Source organism: Peromyscus californicus, unplaced genomic scaffold (assembly GCF_007827085.1).
Source record: "Peromyscus californicus insignis strain IS unplaced genomic scaffold, ASM782708v3 Scaffold_3__1_contigs__length_106647218, whole genome shotgun sequence".
In the NCBI taxonomy this organism is placed as follows: Eukaryota; Metazoa; Chordata; class Mammalia; order Rodentia; family Cricetidae; genus Peromyscus; species Peromyscus californicus.
The window spans coordinates 46,013,506-46,030,054 of record NW_026294551.1 but is presented as its reverse complement, the minus strand read 5'-3'; the positions used below and the strand labels follow the sequence as shown (position 1 = coordinate 46,030,054).

Genomic DNA, 16,549 nt, shown 5'->3' with positions numbered 1-16,549 from the left:
CTGCGACCCTGGCATTTGTCTAGATCATGGAGTGGCCAAGCCTACCCAGGGTCTCTTTGCCAGTCCACTCTCCCCAGAGCTCGGGAAAAGCTCCGGCCTCTCCTTGCAGTCCCCGTCCCTGGCGCCTAGATGGCACCAAAGCCTCGTATTTCGTATTCCCTGAGGCCGGGAGCCGCCCACACCTGCGGACCGAGAGCGATCCAGCCCTTGGTGTCAGCTCAGCCCAGTTGGGGGTTCCGATGTCTAAGTTCAAGTCCCTTTGGAACAAACAAAGGGGCGGAAGCTTTCTCGCAGCTACAGACTCGCCATTACTATCTCCTTCCTAGCTTTGATGTTGCTCCGCCTGTTCCCCGGCCAGATGAGGAGAGATGGCTTGGTCTCCCCAGGTCATGGCTTGTCTGCCTCAGGTACAGCCCAAAACAAGTACTGCATCTGCTCTTAAAAAAAAAAAAGTTCTCGTAATTTTGGTGAAAAAAGAATGTAACAATATTAAATTCATTTTTAAGCCTGTCTGTGTGAACAAAACAACACACACACACACACACACACACACACACACACACACACACACACACACACACACACACACACTTAAAAACAATGTGCTCCGGTTGAAACGCCGAGTGCCTTCAAAGGCTGGTAGTTTGTGGGGTGCCCAGCCCCACGGGCACAGGCGGGTCCGCGAATCAGCACCGATGCTCTCTGCAAAATGTTTTCATCTGTGGCTAGGTAGCAAGACCTCTGGACCCTCCGTTCTTCCCGGGGGTACTTATTGCAGGCAGCTGCCGGCGGCTCCCGGCACCGGGAGGTTCCCGGCTGAGCTGGTATCCCACCTAGAGAGCCCAGAACAATGTCAGGGGGTCCTTTAAGCCTTTGGAAAGACGGTCCGGATCTGTCGCGAGGTACCTGGCTGTGATCAAGAACGAGCGTTCTTAGGAAGTGACACAGAACAGGACCTAAACACAATTTGGGGCAGATTTGGTAAGGGAAGAAGAAATTGACTTCGGTTAGTGGAGCATCCTCCCGCCACACAAGTCCAAGAGCAGAAGAATCAGATCCTTCGCCCTGCCTGGCCCTGTCCCAGCCCCTGAGCCCTGGCTAGCGTGTGTGCACGAGTAAGGATGAGCGTGTAAGTGTGGACGAGTGTGTGAGTGTGAATGCGCGGGGGGGGCTCTGTCCCCCTCCCACCAGCCAGGGTGCGTGGACCCCCGCCCCTCCCGCGCCTCCAGCTAGAGCTGCTGCGGCGGAGAAACAAAGTTCTTCGGTCTCAAAGTGACGCAAAAATTCTTGCGGAGCTCTTTGGCGGCGGCTATCTAGAGATCAGACCATGTGAGGGGCCGCGAGTACAAATAGCGCGGCGGGCGGCGCCACTCCAGCGGCCGCGCCGGTGCCTCGAGGGCGCGAGGGTCGCGCCGCCTCCGCAGCCCGGGACCCGCCGCCGCGCCGCCCGCAGGTGGGTCGCTTTCCTTTTTTTTTTTTTTTAAATATATGTTTTTCTTTTTTTTTGTCTCTAACCCACGCTTCTTTCCAGAAGCTCTCGGTCCCTCCCTTGACTCTCCCGGCGGCTTAGGGCGCCTTTGTCTTCACCGCGCAGGGTCCTGGCGTGGGACCCGATGGAAACCTGGGGGACCCGGCGCTGGCCTAGCGCAGCCTAGCTAGCTCTTCCGCAAAAGTTGTTGCAGTTTCCAGCGGTGGTTCGGGCTTGGGCTTTACTTTTGGGACACAGGCTGGTGGCTTTATGCAAAGACTCTGGCAGACACAAATGCTCAAATAACCAGAGAAACCTCTGAGTGACGCTTAAGAGGGTCAAGCCTCTATGCGCTCAGATGGCCTTGCCAACTCGGCTCACAGGCCATTCAGAATTTATGGAAACGCCAGTGGGCTGTGTCTCACCACCGAAGTGTGTGACCAGCAGTTGGTGGGGGCTGGGGTGTACATTCAAATTGTTTCTAAAAATTGGGTGTCCACGAAGGAGATTGCCTTTTTTGCATGGGGGGGGGGGGTAGGGGTTGCATATTGAATTATTCTTTTCAGTTCAGAGTGCTCAAAAATTTGAAAGGCAAAATTTCTAAGAGTCAGACAACACAAATGCTTGTGTGTATGTGTTTTTATGATCAATTTTGTCCAGAAAAATAAACCAGGTCAATGGATTATTTATGGACCTGCTAGCTCTCATCGTACGTAGTAAGGGGAGATCAAATATTTAATGTGTTTTCAGTTACATAGGGAAAATGTCTAAGAAGGTAACACTGGGGGTTCTTTAAATGTAATAGGGAGCCGGGGTAGCGTTAATGGCTGGTGGGCAGGAGTAGAGGGAGAAACGGCTGACTATGGCCCTTCACTTGTGTGTGGCGCTGCTGACATCTGAAGGTACATTTTCCTTTTCCCAGCCTGGTCCCCCGGTTAGAGTTACTGACTGCTCCAGCCACGACTGATGGGCGGGGTCTTCTGCAGTGCAGGCAGTATTACTTAATTATTTGGGACAGCTGTGAGGCTTGAACCCAGGGTCCTTTGCACCCTGAGCAGGCATCCTACCACTAAGCTACATGGAAAGAAAAGTGTTTACATATCTAGCCTGGCAGGTAATCTCTGAAATGTCCTAGGTGAAGCATTGTGGGGACTTTGCATGGTAAAGTAGACAGAAGAAAAGTTGGCTCTGTCTGGTGGGATGGAGCACATTTGTAGCAATCAGGAGTTCAAGGTCATATTCCCTTACTTAGCTAATTCAAGGCTAGCCTCCCTTACATGAGACTTGCCTCAAAAACAAAGCAGCGGTACACCCCAAGTGGCTTGCTCAGTTGGGTATGGAGCTTTTCTTACTAAGCCCGAACAAGAGCAGATTGAAACTCCTCCACAACAAACCTGGGATCCATCTCACTCAGGTGGCCCTCCCAGGACATTTCAGAGTGGTAACTCCCAGCCTGTGCATTCAAGCCTGTTTCAGTTTTCAGTATATATATTTATATTTATATATCTCCCCAGGGTGAGGAGATGGACTATGTTGACACCCTAATGGAAGATCTCAGAAATTCCTCTTGGGGGATTTTTAGAATCATATGAGCATTTCGATGAAGCTTGCAGGGGGGCGGCAGGGCAAGTGGAAGAATTTCCAGATGGGTTGTGACTATGGAAGGAGGGTACTGAGTGAGCAGCAGGGGTTAGGTAGCTGGACTGGGTGCTGTCCATGGCAGGCTTGCAAAATAGCCTGGGTGCCCCTGACCAAGAGGAACACAGGTAATTCTGGAAGTGAAGGCAGGTCATAGCCATCCCTTCATCATGCTTGGAGTGATATCATTTGGGTGCACAGGCTGCCTGAATTTTACTTTGGATTACTGCATTAGCAGGATGTGGTTATGGCTTAACTCTTAACTTAAGATGCCAATGGCCAGATGGGAAATTACGCAGTCATTTCATGTTGGGAAGACAAGTAGGGCTTTAGCTGTTTTTGGTAACAGTGACAGTCCTTTGGGGCTCATGAACCAAGGCTTTGAGTAAGAGGGAATGAGGGGCCTGGGAAACATGACGTTCAAGCTCCTGTGGCTGAGGTCCTAAACTTCCCTCTTGAAGAAAGCACAAACTGTAATCATGGTGCCAAATACCTAAGGGCTGAGACCCTACACGGACACTGTGAATGAAGTCCTCCTGAGATCTCCTGGTGTTTCAGCAAGGGCAGAGGCTCTGAATGCTCAGATACCTATAAGTTAAGTTCTGTGCCTAAACCACACCCAGCTAGCAGATGGAGTTCCTGGACTTCTTAGTGATCCGTGCTAGCTGACTGACCTCCAGGTGCAGATAGGCTGACTTCTGTGCTGGTCTCTAGGCTGGGCCCCTCCCTCTGAGGTTTTCAGTGTCCAGCCAAACAGGCATGGGTAGGCGAACCACATTTGACAAAACACTTGCTTATTCCTACTTTAGGAAGTGGTACAGCTACAGCTTGTCCTTTGGGGGTCACTTCAAGGAAACTGCTTCCTTCTCAGACAAAACAGCATCCTAAAGAAAATACATCTTCCGCCGGGCGGTGGTGGCGCACGCCTTTAATCCCAGCACTTGGGAGGCAGAGCCAGGCGGATCTCTGTGAGTTCGAGGCCAGCCTGGACTACCAAGTGAGTTCCAGGAAAGGCGCAAAGCTACACAGAGAAACCCTGTCTCGAAAAACCAAAAAAAAAAAAAAAAAAAAAAAAAAAGAAAATACATCTTCCTAGGAGAGCCCCAGGTGGAAAAAAATAGTTCAAATTAATCTTTAAAAAGAAACCTGGCATGCCTGATTGTCCCAGAGCACAGAGGGGCAGCACATTGCTAGGGTGGGCATGGGACCCACCACGGGCTGACACAGCCATTTTATTTCCAGGCTGAACTCTTGGCCATGACATTGGTCCACATTCAGAAAGTGCTAATCTGTGAATAACACCTCGGCAGGGTCAGCTCTTCTAGCCTCTGTGTGTGTGTGTGTGTGTGTGTGTGTGTGTGTGTGTGTGTGTGTGTGTGTTCCTCTCAGTGGTAACTGAGAAATTGGATACTTGTTTACTGAACGTTAACAACACAAACCAGGAAGTGCTTTTTCCCAGTCTAACAGGGTGACTAAATCGGTAGAGAGAGATGAGGCTGGTGTGTGGCTTCGGAATACCTCCTTATCATGTCCCTCTTTGCTTGGCTTCCCCTAGAAGCTGGCAGCAGCTCCCAAGCTCCCACCCAACCCAGCTGGACTCAGGGGACTTATTAGGTATGAAATCATAAGTTGTTAAACTCCACAACTGGACGAATTCCACGAATCTGCAAAGCCTGAGAAGCACCCTGGCCACGTGGCTTTATGGAGGAGATGTCCCAGTTTTCCAGGCACTGACAAGTGAAGAAGAGCAAGAGGAAGGTGGCCTAGGGTCCCAAGGACCAGTTTTTCCTGACAGGGTTTGCAGGAGGGAAGGCAGAGGTGAGAGGGGCTGCATGGGTCATGGGGTGACCTAAGGTGCTTCTCCATAGCTCAGGAAACACTGGGTGCTCTGAGCCTCTGGAGCTCAGGCCAGATGAGAGGAGGCAGGGGGATGGAGTTGGGGTGCTATGATTATTTCACGTTTTCCTATGACCTTCTGGGACCTGTTCAAGGGGGAAACGCCAAAACAGTTTACTTCCTTTGCTTCTGACCCATGGAATAAAACAGGAGGAACCTGAGTTCTTCAACTAAATAACCACCCCCTGTGCCCCAAGGAAGGGCCGAAAATGAGGGAGTGGGCCAGACAGAATGACCCTGGAGGAGATGCCACCTGTGCCGTGGCTCTCAGGACCCTGCAGGCTTAGAACTTGTCCCCTGGCTAAGTGTCTCATTGGCCATGTTCGCTCTTGCCTTGTTTCTAAGGAACAGAGCTGGACTGAGGAGGAGGGAAGACCCGGGGTGGGGTTAGCCGTTCTGAGCAGTCCTTGTCCCCAGCTCTGGGCGAGGGCTGATTAGAGGCCTCCCAGTCCTAGTCTAAGGGCTGGAATCAAGTTTCTTCTTGCAGATTTCAGCTGAGGTAGGGTTTGGTGATGTACATCTGCGATTCCAGTACTGAGGAAGCCGAGGCAGGAGTTTGGGAGTTTGAAGCTAACCTGGGTTCCATAGTGAGACCCTATCTCAAAACAAAAACAAAGTCCAAAAAAAAAAATTGAAAATCATCCTTTTTTTGCCGAGTATGCTCTTTTTAATCATAGAATGTGACATTGGTTATAATAAGATCATTAATGTGATTATGCAAGTTACGTATTCAAATATAATACTTTTGGCTGAAGCTTTGCGTCTGTAGAAGCCCAAATGCTTCACCCCGATATATTTCAATGTGCTTTTCTGAAGAATGAAGGTGACCTCCATGAGCACACTTCTCTGTCATGCTGTAGGAGGCTCAGCATGACACCATAATCCAGCATCCAGCTGGTGTCCACTTGCCTGTCTCAAAGATGTCCTCTTTAGTGGGTGGGGTTACTCTGTGATTGTAACCTACTGGGGGTGGGGGAGGGGTGCCACATGTGTCTTGTTTTGTCTTTCTTCTTTCTTTGCCCTGTGTGTGTGTGTGCGCACGTGTGTGTGTGTGTGTGGGGGGGGGTACACTTGCTTGTGTGGGCACATGTGGCCAGAGGTTGATGACGGTGTCTTCCTCAATCGCTTAACTTTATGTTTTCAGATAGCCTCTCACAGAACGTGAAACTTTGTTTGGGTTAGATTGACTGTCCAAGGGGTTCCCTGAGATGTTCCTGTATCCATGCCTCCCCCACTACCACCAACTCAGTACTGGAGTTGGAGATTGCCACCCAGCCCCGCTTTCTGCGTGTGCTGGGGATCCCCTGCTTCTGCAGCGAGCACCTGACTCACGGAGCCATCTCCCTAGCCCCTTGCTCACTGGTTGCCTTCCGTCTCCCTCCCCTGACTGTTGTGCATTTAAGTGTGTCTGTGCCACACGAGAGTGTCTTTAATATGCTCATCTGGAGGAAAAGCTGCAGGGAGTGGGGACATCCCTATTTTATCTTGATTTCTGGGCAGGGTGAGGCTCAGTGATAGAGCCCTAGGCTGGTGTGTGCAAGGCCCTGGTCCATCTCCAGCACTGGAAAGCAAACCTGATTTCAAGTGTTTAAAGTGACATTCCTGCCCCTCACACCTCACTTTTCTTTGTCCTCGTCCACTTAAATACATGACAGCAACAAAGCTCTTTTGTCTTCTGCTAAGAGTTGTGTGTGGTGAAGGGAATCTCATCTCCCTCTTGTGTGTTTAAACTAGGTCTCCCCCTAGCCCAGGCTAGCCCTTCACTCTGGCCACTCTTCCTGCCTCAGCCTCCCAAGGGGCTGGAATCACAAGTGTGAGCCACCAGGGCTGGTTTGAAATTGAGTTAAATGGAATAAAGAATTCCACCTGGCTACTTCAAAAGTCCTTCCAGAGCCTAGAAGACACCTCCCCAGGCCTGTGTGGGAGTCAGCTGCCTTATTTATCTGCTCTTACTTTCCTTTGAGAAACAGAAAGAGGGTTAAATAAGCAGTTGGTTTCTGGTGGGTTCTGGCAGCTGCATGCTGTGTTTTATGGGATTGTTTCAATAACGTCTACTTCTGTGAGTAGGAAATACACTCCCAGTTTCAAAGAGCCAACTGGCAAGTGGGCAATCTGAGCACAGGCTGTGGAGATCTTACCTGCCTGTGCTTGTCTTAAAAAGCCAGAGCCTCCAGGCTTGTCTCTAATCCTGACTCTTCAGCCCTGGATCTGTTGGAATCTTGGAATGTGGCTGTGAAGTTCTCTCCCCCACTTAGGGATGCACTGTGGGTCTATCCTATGGGGGTGGGGTGGGTGGGAGAGGCAGGGTTCTTAGGGTGAGACCCTGGGCCTGTGCGAGTTACCTTGGGGAAGAAACGCTGGTTTCCTCTGGGCTCCAGTGGGCTGCAGGACAGCACAGCACGGAGCTGCAATCTCACTGGGGAATCTGAGGCAGACCTTCCAGGTGGAGAGCTGGGTAAGGCTCACTCCAGCAAGCAGTTGCTGGAGCAGAGACCTGAGGCCATAGCCCCTGCTTCCAGAGGGCCTGAGACAAACACATCTTCAAGGACATCAGGACAAGTGAGTAAAGATTCAGGGCTTATCTTGGGCTAGGGTGTGAAGAGGAAGCCTTATGGAGGAGGCGGAGTTTCTCTCGCCAGGCCTCCCAGGATACAGTGTGGAGATGTATGGGCATGTTCTGGGGCTCACCCTGGAATAATTTGGGGTGCTTTTTTTTTGGTTTTTCGAGACAGGGTTTCTCTGTGTAGCTTTGCGCCTTTCCTGGAACTCACTTGGTAGCCCAGGCTGGCCTCAAACTCACAGAGATCCGCCTGGCTCTGCCTCCCAAGTGCTGGGATTAAAGGCGTGCGCCACCACCGCCTGGCAAGGGGTGCTTTTTTAATGTGCCTTCCAACACAGATTTCTAGGAGCATAGCCCAAGTATCTGTTTACAAGTTTCCCAGATGACCACGTGTCTCAATTGAGAGGCACAAAGCCAGTGAGCCTCCAGTCCCCTGAGTTACAAGCCCCGTGGGCCTTAGTTTCCCTACTTAGAATGTGAAGTAGAAAGCAGAATGTGTTGGTGTCAGGAAATGCCCATCGTCATTCAATGCCTGTGTGCTGGTTGTGTAAATCCAGCACCTGTCATACTGTAATCCTCACAAGAGCCTTTTAATTTCAATGTTCTGCTTCTAAACTGGAGGAAATAATAAAAGACGCTCAGAGAGGTTGAGCGGCCTGGTCCAAGTCACACAGCCAATAAGTGATGACTCTGGGTTGTCAGCGTAGGTGTGGGAGACAGGAAGGAGTACCCTGGGCCACAGAACTGTGAAATGACTGCAGATGGTAGCTGTCTGGGCATGGCTGCTCCTGCTCACCGAGACTAAGCTTGCCTGTTCGTGCCAAGCCCATTTTTTTTTTAATGTATAGTAACCCATTACACTTTTGGCTGCCCGTGGGCACATTTAGATCCATCCAGGTGGCTCCTCCTCTGTTCTGTACACTGTGTGGAGAAGTTGGGATGCCCCTTTTCTGTTGCCAGTGCAGAACTTTCCCCCAGTAACTGTCCCCCAAACCACTCTAAGGAATGTCCCCTCTCCATTCCTTCCCAGAAAACAAGGGTGTCTCTCGGACAAGGACTCCTTTGCATAAGGATGGCAGTGACCGTGGAGGTCACATCTAAACTAGATTTTGTTGGTACTCCACATCTCTGTATTTCACTTGAGGGGGAAGCTGGGGGTCCTTATGGCCTCCACCGGTGACGCTACCCACCTTAGCATGCTCCACAGCCCCGGATGGATACAAATGCCAGCCAGCACTTTGCACCCTAGAGCCCGAGAGGGGGAAATCAAAGAAGTTCCAAGGTCCTGTGGCATAAGTTAGCCTGAGGGACAGGAACCCTGGGCTCCTTGGCTTCTCTAGGAAGTGACAGCTTCCCTGGGAACATGGCCCTACATTTTGGAGGATGGTAGGACTCTACTGCTGGGTAGAGTCCATGCCTCTGGAGTAGGCTCGATGTTTATTGTGCTGGAGTCCCACAGTGCTGCCAACCTTGGGAAGCGCCTCCTCCCGCCCAGAGAATGCAAATTTCCACTTGGCTTGATGACCTGTAATTAATCTTATCTCAGTGTTCAACCCATAATTCATGCTGGAGGTTTGTTTTGGTTTTGAAAATGGAAATGGAGTATCCTGAGAAGTGAGCTTGCTTTGATCTTGACAGGTAAAGTCAGAGTCTGAAACTCCCAGAATATTTACTTAGAATGTGTTGATCAGCATTAAACATAAGAGTCACGGCCAGTTCCAGAGGGTTGGGTATTTTATGACTAATTGTTATAATTACTTGCTTGTTCAGATACCGGTTCCCCTGGCTACAGAGACAGTTGGTGAAAAGAAAAATGGAGATTTGATCAGAAGTTTAAATAGAAACAGGTTCTGCCTCTCCCTCCCAGGCTCCACCAGGTTTTTTCAGTGCTGGGGATGGAACCAGGGCCTTGCGGCTCATACTAGGCAGGCAAACACTCTGCCACTTAGCATAGCCCCCAGCCCAGAAACACTTGTCTTTTTGACTAACTAGGGACAAACTGAGAGAACTCGTCAGAAATGGGAATGTGAACAGGAAGTGAACCATCAGCTAGCTCCCAAGCTGCCCCTGGGGTGGGGAGTGGGGTGTTAGGGTGTGGGGGTGGGAGCAGACTGTAGCCTCATGGCACAGTTGGGTGCTGAGGTGCCACACACAAGTGGCTACCTGCTCAGCTTGGGATCACGGCGCTTATGTGCTGAGGGCAGCTTCTGGGGCACTTTCTGTCCGTGGATGAATTCAAAGCCTGTCAGGAGGAGGTCTGCAGTGTAATACTGACCTCCTTTGCTGTCTCCCTACCCCGAGGGATAAAAATATCTTTTAGAAAAGCTTTCAGGAGAGAATTCTTAGAAACCAACCTTCTTAACGACCCGTACTTCTCCACCCTGGACCAGCTTGCTCTCAACCATTGTTACGGGAGGCAGGTGTTGGGAAAGGCAGAGGGGGGGCTCTGGACAACCAGTGAGGTCAGAAGGGAATCAGGGGACCACCGGGAAGGAGCCCAGGCCAGGCGCCTTCTGGAGCCGGACTGGTAGCTGGAAGGAGTTTTCCTCTGACTGGGAAAGGCGGGGGAATGAATTGATGAGGGCTTGTTTTGTGGCTTCAAGGGGTTGTAACTTTGTACCCCAGGTGCTGTGATCAAAAGTAGGGGCGCAATCGAACCCTAGAAAGTAAAGCTGATGGATAGAGACCGACCCCTGTGGAGAAGCAACCTGGCATCTCTTGTTGCCCGAGGGATGCTCAGACCAGGTTTATTTTATTTTTATCAAGTTAGAAAGCACTGGGCAGATATTTCAGGAAACTAGAGCTTTATGATGGGTGAGATAAAAATAGAGACTAGGATATCATCCTTCCAGGAGCTGCTTGTCATGGCTGCCAAGAAATGAAGACCGTACCTTAGGGGCTGAGCCCCTGGCACCCTGGGAAATACCCATTGCCCCTGAAAGCACCAACCCACACGCTTCCATCCTTGCTACAAGATGCCCAGGGGGAAAAAAAACAAAAACACGGAATCTGGAACACCTGTTTGGCTCTTGAGGCTGTGGCTGCCTCTTCCCTTCCCCAGGGTCTGTCCTCTGAGCTGACCCACCCTCCATCCCGAAATTAAGAGTGAGAAAAGTTTTGACGTTGGTGCTGGGGAGCAGTCCTCTAGGCAAGACAGAAGAGAGTAAGGGGCCACACGTGAGCAGTCGCTGTCAGCTCTATGCCATCCTCACCCCCAGGGACGCTTTCTACACCCCCTGTTTGGTCTTCAGGCTTTTCTGTGTTTAGTGTGGAAAACCAAGTTCAAGTTCAACATAGTTTTCTCTTTAACTATATTGTTATAGCAGCATCCTCCCTGCCCCCCACCACACACACACACACACACACACACACACACACACATATGTATGTGCTAAGTAAATTTAAATCTAAATATTTGTACAAATATTTATATATAAATATATGTGTGGATGATAAGGGAATATGTGGTTATGTTTCAAGTTCATCAGGGCTGGGGCTCCAGCTCAGTGGTAAAGCACATATGTGGCACATGTGAAACCGTGGTTTGTTCTCTAGTACCACAAAGAAAAAGGTCTTTATCAAGTCTAGTTTAGGTCACCCCATGGAGAGCAGGCAGAGTCTGGACATGGGCACCAGTGAGCCGGATGAGGCTCTGTCTACACTGGTGTGTCAGAAATCCCTGTTCTTCTCAGTGGCATTTGTATCCTTGAGTCTGAGGGAGGATGGGGGCCAAACAGTTGGGCAGAGTAGACCCAAAGACATGTTCATACAATATGCATGTATACCCTATCTACATGTAACCAAATTATCCCTTGTTTCTTTAAATATTTTTGGCAACAATCAATCCTTTTAAAACCCAAACTTTCCACTTTACAGTTAAAAAAACAAAACACTGAGCACAAAACTCTAATTACTCTCATCTCCTGGTGCTTGTGTCTAATCTTTGCCAATATTTATATCCACGGTGTGTTTGGGTTTTTCATTCTGTGTATGTGTGTGGGAACTCTGCGTATGCTAAGCAGATGCTCTACTACTCGGATATATGCCTAGCCCCTCGTGATATTTTTGTCCTCACATCTGTCTGTAGAGAGAGTTATGGACTGTAGAGAGTTATGATGTAGTTCAGTTGGTAGAGAGCTTGCCCAGTGTGCAGAAAAGTCAGACAAATTCAAGGTCATCCTTACATACATGGTAAGTTCGAGGCCAGCCTGGGCTTTTTGGTTGCCTGTCAAGGAAGCCAAGGAAAAGAAAGGGAAAATACCAGGTTTCCTGAAAACCCTAGCAGAAAGGAGCTGAGCCTTAGCTCTCCTCCCACAGTTGGGCTTTGAGGTTGGCGTGGGATCTCTGCCATTGTGAGAAGCGCTGAGTCCATCTCTAGAAAGGTATGACATGATCTGAACAAGGCAGAGGCATAATCTCCTTCCTAAACTGTCAAGAGCGTGAAAGGAATGAGAGTGACCTGGAAGGTCTCCGCTGCTTCGAAGTTTATAGCAGGCAGGAGGTTTAAAGTCCAAAAGGGCTCAGATTTCTACTCCACGTGTAGAAATCTCATCCTCGGTCCAGAAGAGATCCCAGCTGCTTCCTGCACCCCTGGGCCCCGAAATAAAGGTACAGCTGCCAGGGTCCAGCCTTCTGCAGGGGTGCGTGAGAACGGGGTCACCAGGCAAGTCTGGGCTCAGTGGCCTGCACACTTTTCTCCTTGACCCTCTGGACAAGCACACTGGCGTGCTCATGGCTTCAGTGGCAAGTGGCTTGGCTTAGCTCCAGAAGTTGCTGGCAAGTGGCAAGAAGTATGAATGGTGAGGAGCAGGGACAGACCCGGGCCACTGGGACCCGCAGAGGCTCACTGGGAAGGATGAAGGGTGGAGCATGGGTGGAATGGACATGGGTGGAATGGATACAGCTACAGGCAGCTGGAATCTTCCTGGAGCCAGTCAGGAAGGGTGAGAAAGGACCCAGAATAAAGAGCTTCAGGCACCGCCCAAGGGTGGTGTTCTGCCTCTCTTCTCCTCTGTAGACCACCTTGGGTGTAAAAATCTAACATCAGAGCCAGGCAGTGGTGGCGCACACCTTTAATCCCAGCACTCGGGAGGCAGAGCCAGGCAGATCTCTGTGAGTTCGAGGCCAGCCTGGGCTACCAAGTGAGTTCCAGGAAAAGGCGCAAAGCTACACAGAGAAACCTTGTCTTGAAAAAACAAAAAACAAAAAACAAAAAAAAAAAAAAAATCTAACATCAGGTGCTCAGTGTAAATGGAGAGGACTGTCCCTTCTGGCAGGCAGGCAGACAGACAGACAGAAGCTCTGGCTGTGCTGCTGTTTCCAGGCATGGCATCCAGGACAGGGCTCTGTGGCTCTGCAGGGAACCTCTCCTGACATTCCTCTGGGTTACTGATAAACTACAGGGGGCATTTGTGTCCTTCAGAGTGACGCTCGTGCTGGTTCCTAAGTAAGGCCTGTGCACAGTCTTGATGATTTGCTACTTTTGTTTTGTTTCCTTTTCAAATTACTTGATGGTGATTTGACACCCTCCATTTGTTGAAAAGTTTAAGTGATTTTATTGACTCTGAGCAAATGGGCTGGCTTACAGATAAGAGCATTTGTAACCCTGTCACCTACGATCATTTAAGCTATCCGATGGAGCTGTTATGATGGCTTAAGCCTGTAATCCCCACAATCAGGAAGCGGAGATAGGAGGCCTTGCTGAAAGTTCAAGGACTACCCTGCTGCAAATTCAAGGTCAACCTGGGCTACAGAGCGAGACCTTTCTTAAACAAACAAAAAAATAACATGATGATTAAGATCCCAAACAAATAAATCCCTAATGTCTCTCTCCTTTCTCTGTATGCTTTTCCAACAGAGCTCAGTTTTATCACCATAACACGGGGAGGGGACTCAAAGCCAAACGTAAGAATTAGTTCCAGTCATTGGCGGATGGGCATCGGTATCATTTACTGACCAACAGGATGGAGACCACACCCTTGAATACTCAGAAAGTGCTGTCAGCATGCAAGGACAGAGAGGACTGTCAAGAAAATGGTGTTCTACAGAAGGGTGTCCCCACCCCAGGGGACAGGGCAGAGCCTGGCCAAATATCCAATGGGTACTCTGCAGTTCCCAGCACGAGTGCAGGAGACGAAGCCACACATTCCATCCCAGCTGCCGCCACCACCACCCTGGTGGCTGAGATTCGCCAAGGGGAACGAGAGACCTGGGGCAAGAAGATGGATTTTCTCCTGTCTGTCATTGGCTACGCTGTGGACCTGGGCAACATTTGGCGTTTTCCCTACATATGCTACCAGAACGGCGGAGGTTAGTACCATGGGCCACCAGCAGAGGCTCCCACCCAGGGTGGGCTGTAGACCCTCATGGGAAGCCTTAAGACAAGTCATGTCCTCACTGTCTTGTGTAGCTGACATGAGTCTGAGAATGTGAAACCTAGGCTTTCACGCCAGTCAAGTCTCCTTTCAGCCAAAAGCCTAAGGTAGCCTGTGTGGGGCTTTGGGTTTGTGAAGCTGGACCTGAGCTCTCCTACACATGGGTTTATTGTCTGTGCTGCATTTGTTGAAGGACTTCCCTTCTCGTCCTGCATTGGTCAGGCTTCTGTTAGTGAGTCGGAAGCAAGTGAACACTCGCTGCCCTGTGCTGAAGTCCTGCTGGCAGAGTCCCGAGGTGAAAGGCCTGTGGGAGGAAACACTGGGAGGCGCCTGTAAGGCTCCAGCCCCTGCTGGGACTTTGGGCTTGTGTGAGGTCAGAGAACAGCACTAGTGTAGGGCCAAAGTCTTAAGTCATCAGACTTGATGTGATCCAAAGCTGAACCCAGCCTCAGTATGACATTAGTGCCAACCCCAGAGCACGCACAGCGACATTCACATCTCTTGTGTTGTAGATGCCTTGTCTTGTCCATTCGAGTGACCCGAAGGCCCTAGAGTAGTTACAATGTTGACTGTATGTGTGAGTTGGGGAGCCAGAGAGAGAGCAGAGCAGACTGGGGGAGACAGGTGAGTAGGTACTGACCCTCTGTGTGGACACTGGGCAAGATCAAATCAGTGGACGTGTATCTTGACAAGCTGTTTGAGAGGCAACTATAGTGAGATCTGGGAGGTAATTCATTTATGTCATCCAGACTTCTGTGACCTAGCACAAAGTTTCTTCGTCTTTTAGTGGCTGCTCTGTGGCTATGAAGGCAGTTCCTTGGGTCAGGGGAGGTTGTACACCTCTTGCATGGGGGGATTGGAAATCATATTCTTCTTATCTCCTGTTTGGCAGGACCTTTAGCCTGAGCCTATACGAGGGGCTGGATCTTTGGTGACATTTCCTACTATAAAGCCAATTGGGTAAATCCTTTGGATGAGTTGAGGGTCACCATAAAAATACAGTATGATTTTGATTCTCAAGCTGAGTTTGCTCAAAGCGACTGTAATTACAGGGAGCTTTCTGAGTCACACTGACTTTAGGTTTTTAGGGGTGAAGCACTTTTTAGGCAGGAAGGTTATCAGGGGAAATCATAGCTAACTTGCCCTTTGGGCTAAATCTCAAGCTGCAGGTGAGCAATCTCGTTCTGTGAGAAACAACCAATTTCAGCCACGCTCTCAAACAGTGATGGCCTGTGAGGAATTATTCTGGCTCAGTGGAATTATGGATGTGCTGTCAAAATATCAGTGTTCAAGAGTCTAGTGTCATAGGTAATACTCATGAAGGAGGATCGGGTTCCATGAATTATAGATGGTTACATCTGTGTGGATCATCGGACAGTCCAGCATTGTTCCCACACCTGGACATCTTCTTCATGAGGCCTGGGGTGGACCCTCGAATCTGGAGGTCAGTTTTTAGAGTCACCTGTGACTGTGATGTATGACTCTGCTGGCACCTTCATCCTATGTGAGAGGCAATCAGAGTTCAGACAAAAGTGGATGTCTCCATGTGATGGTGAACTTTGTTTAGAGGATAAATGCACTGTGCTAGGCTTGTAAAAATCTAAATGGTTTGTAACTTGTGTAAGTCATGAGGAAGTCGCTCCTCCCTTGAATGTACCCTATCAGCTGGCCCGAGATGGACGCTTCCTGGTGCAACTGAGCTATTCTTAAAAAATTGCTGATTGTTGCAAAATATTTTACTGACTCAGCTATTCTTATAAGGTAATGGGTCACAAAATTAAAGAGGCTAACTGCTAAGTTCTGCTGTTGTATGAAATGCCTGCTTGCTTGGATGGCTGAGGCACCTGCTTGGACGTCTGTTATAAAATCAAGTCTTGCCCGCACCCAAACAGCATATGAGTTCATTTGGCTCCCCAGAATTACAACTTTGTGGGTTTTGCCTTTATAATCCTTTGGCTAACAATAGCCAGGGTCTTATCTAGAGACCTCTCCCTGGTTTAGTCCTGGCCAGACTTTTTAAAATAGAAAGCCTCGAATTTACTAAAACCCAAACTTGAGTCAGACTGGTGACTCTCTGAACGACCCCAGCCCCCCCCAGTCCTGGCCCCTGCTCTGCTGACTCCAGCCCAGCCTCTTTCCATCCCTCCCTCAGGCCCCTCTTTCTGGACTGTTCACTTGGTTTGTCTTTTGTTTGACTTGTTCTTGCTTTTGCTTTTCCCTGAGACAGTATCTGAGTTTCGCTTCTTGTTGCTTCAGTGCAATACCAAGACAAAGACAGCTTGAAGAGAAAGGGTTTATTTGGCTCAAGGTGCCAGGTTACCGTCCATCACCACTGAAAATTCTAGATGGCAGAACTTGAGGCAGCTAGTCACGTGCATGTGCGCATGGTGGCTCAGCTCAGTGTCTCCTTTCCATTCAGTCCAAGGACCAACCCACGAAGGAGTGCTGCCTGCGTTCAGGGTGGGGCTTCCCATCTCCATTAAACCAATTAAGAAAGTCTCAGCCAGGCAGTGGTGGCACATGCCTTTAATCCCAGCACTCGGGAGGTAGAGGCAGGTGGATCTCTGTGAGTTCGAGGCCAGCCTGGTCTATAAAGCAAGTTCCAGGAAAGGT

General features: G+C 49.7%; 1 protein-coding gene across 2 annotated transcripts in view; it reads left to right on the top strand.

Moving 5' to 3' along the window:
* Positions 1-1,344: 1,344 nt before the first annotated feature.
* Positions 1,345-16,549, top strand: part of Slc6a4 (solute carrier family 6 member 4) — a 34,945-nt gene continuing 19,740 nt past the window's right edge. Inside the window, exons 1-2 of one of the 2 annotated variants that reach the window (XM_052758610.1) lie at positions 1,345-1,453; positions 13,420-13,871. In XM_052758610.1, coding sequence (XP_052614570.1) covers positions 13,526-13,871 — 346 coding nt within the window. In that variant the 5' untranslated portion in view covers positions 1,345-1,453; positions 13,420-13,525. Of the gene's footprint in view, positions 1,454-4,703; positions 4,925-13,419; positions 13,872-16,549 lie in introns of those variants that run through there. The other variant, XM_052758611.1, reaches the window with a different exon arrangement.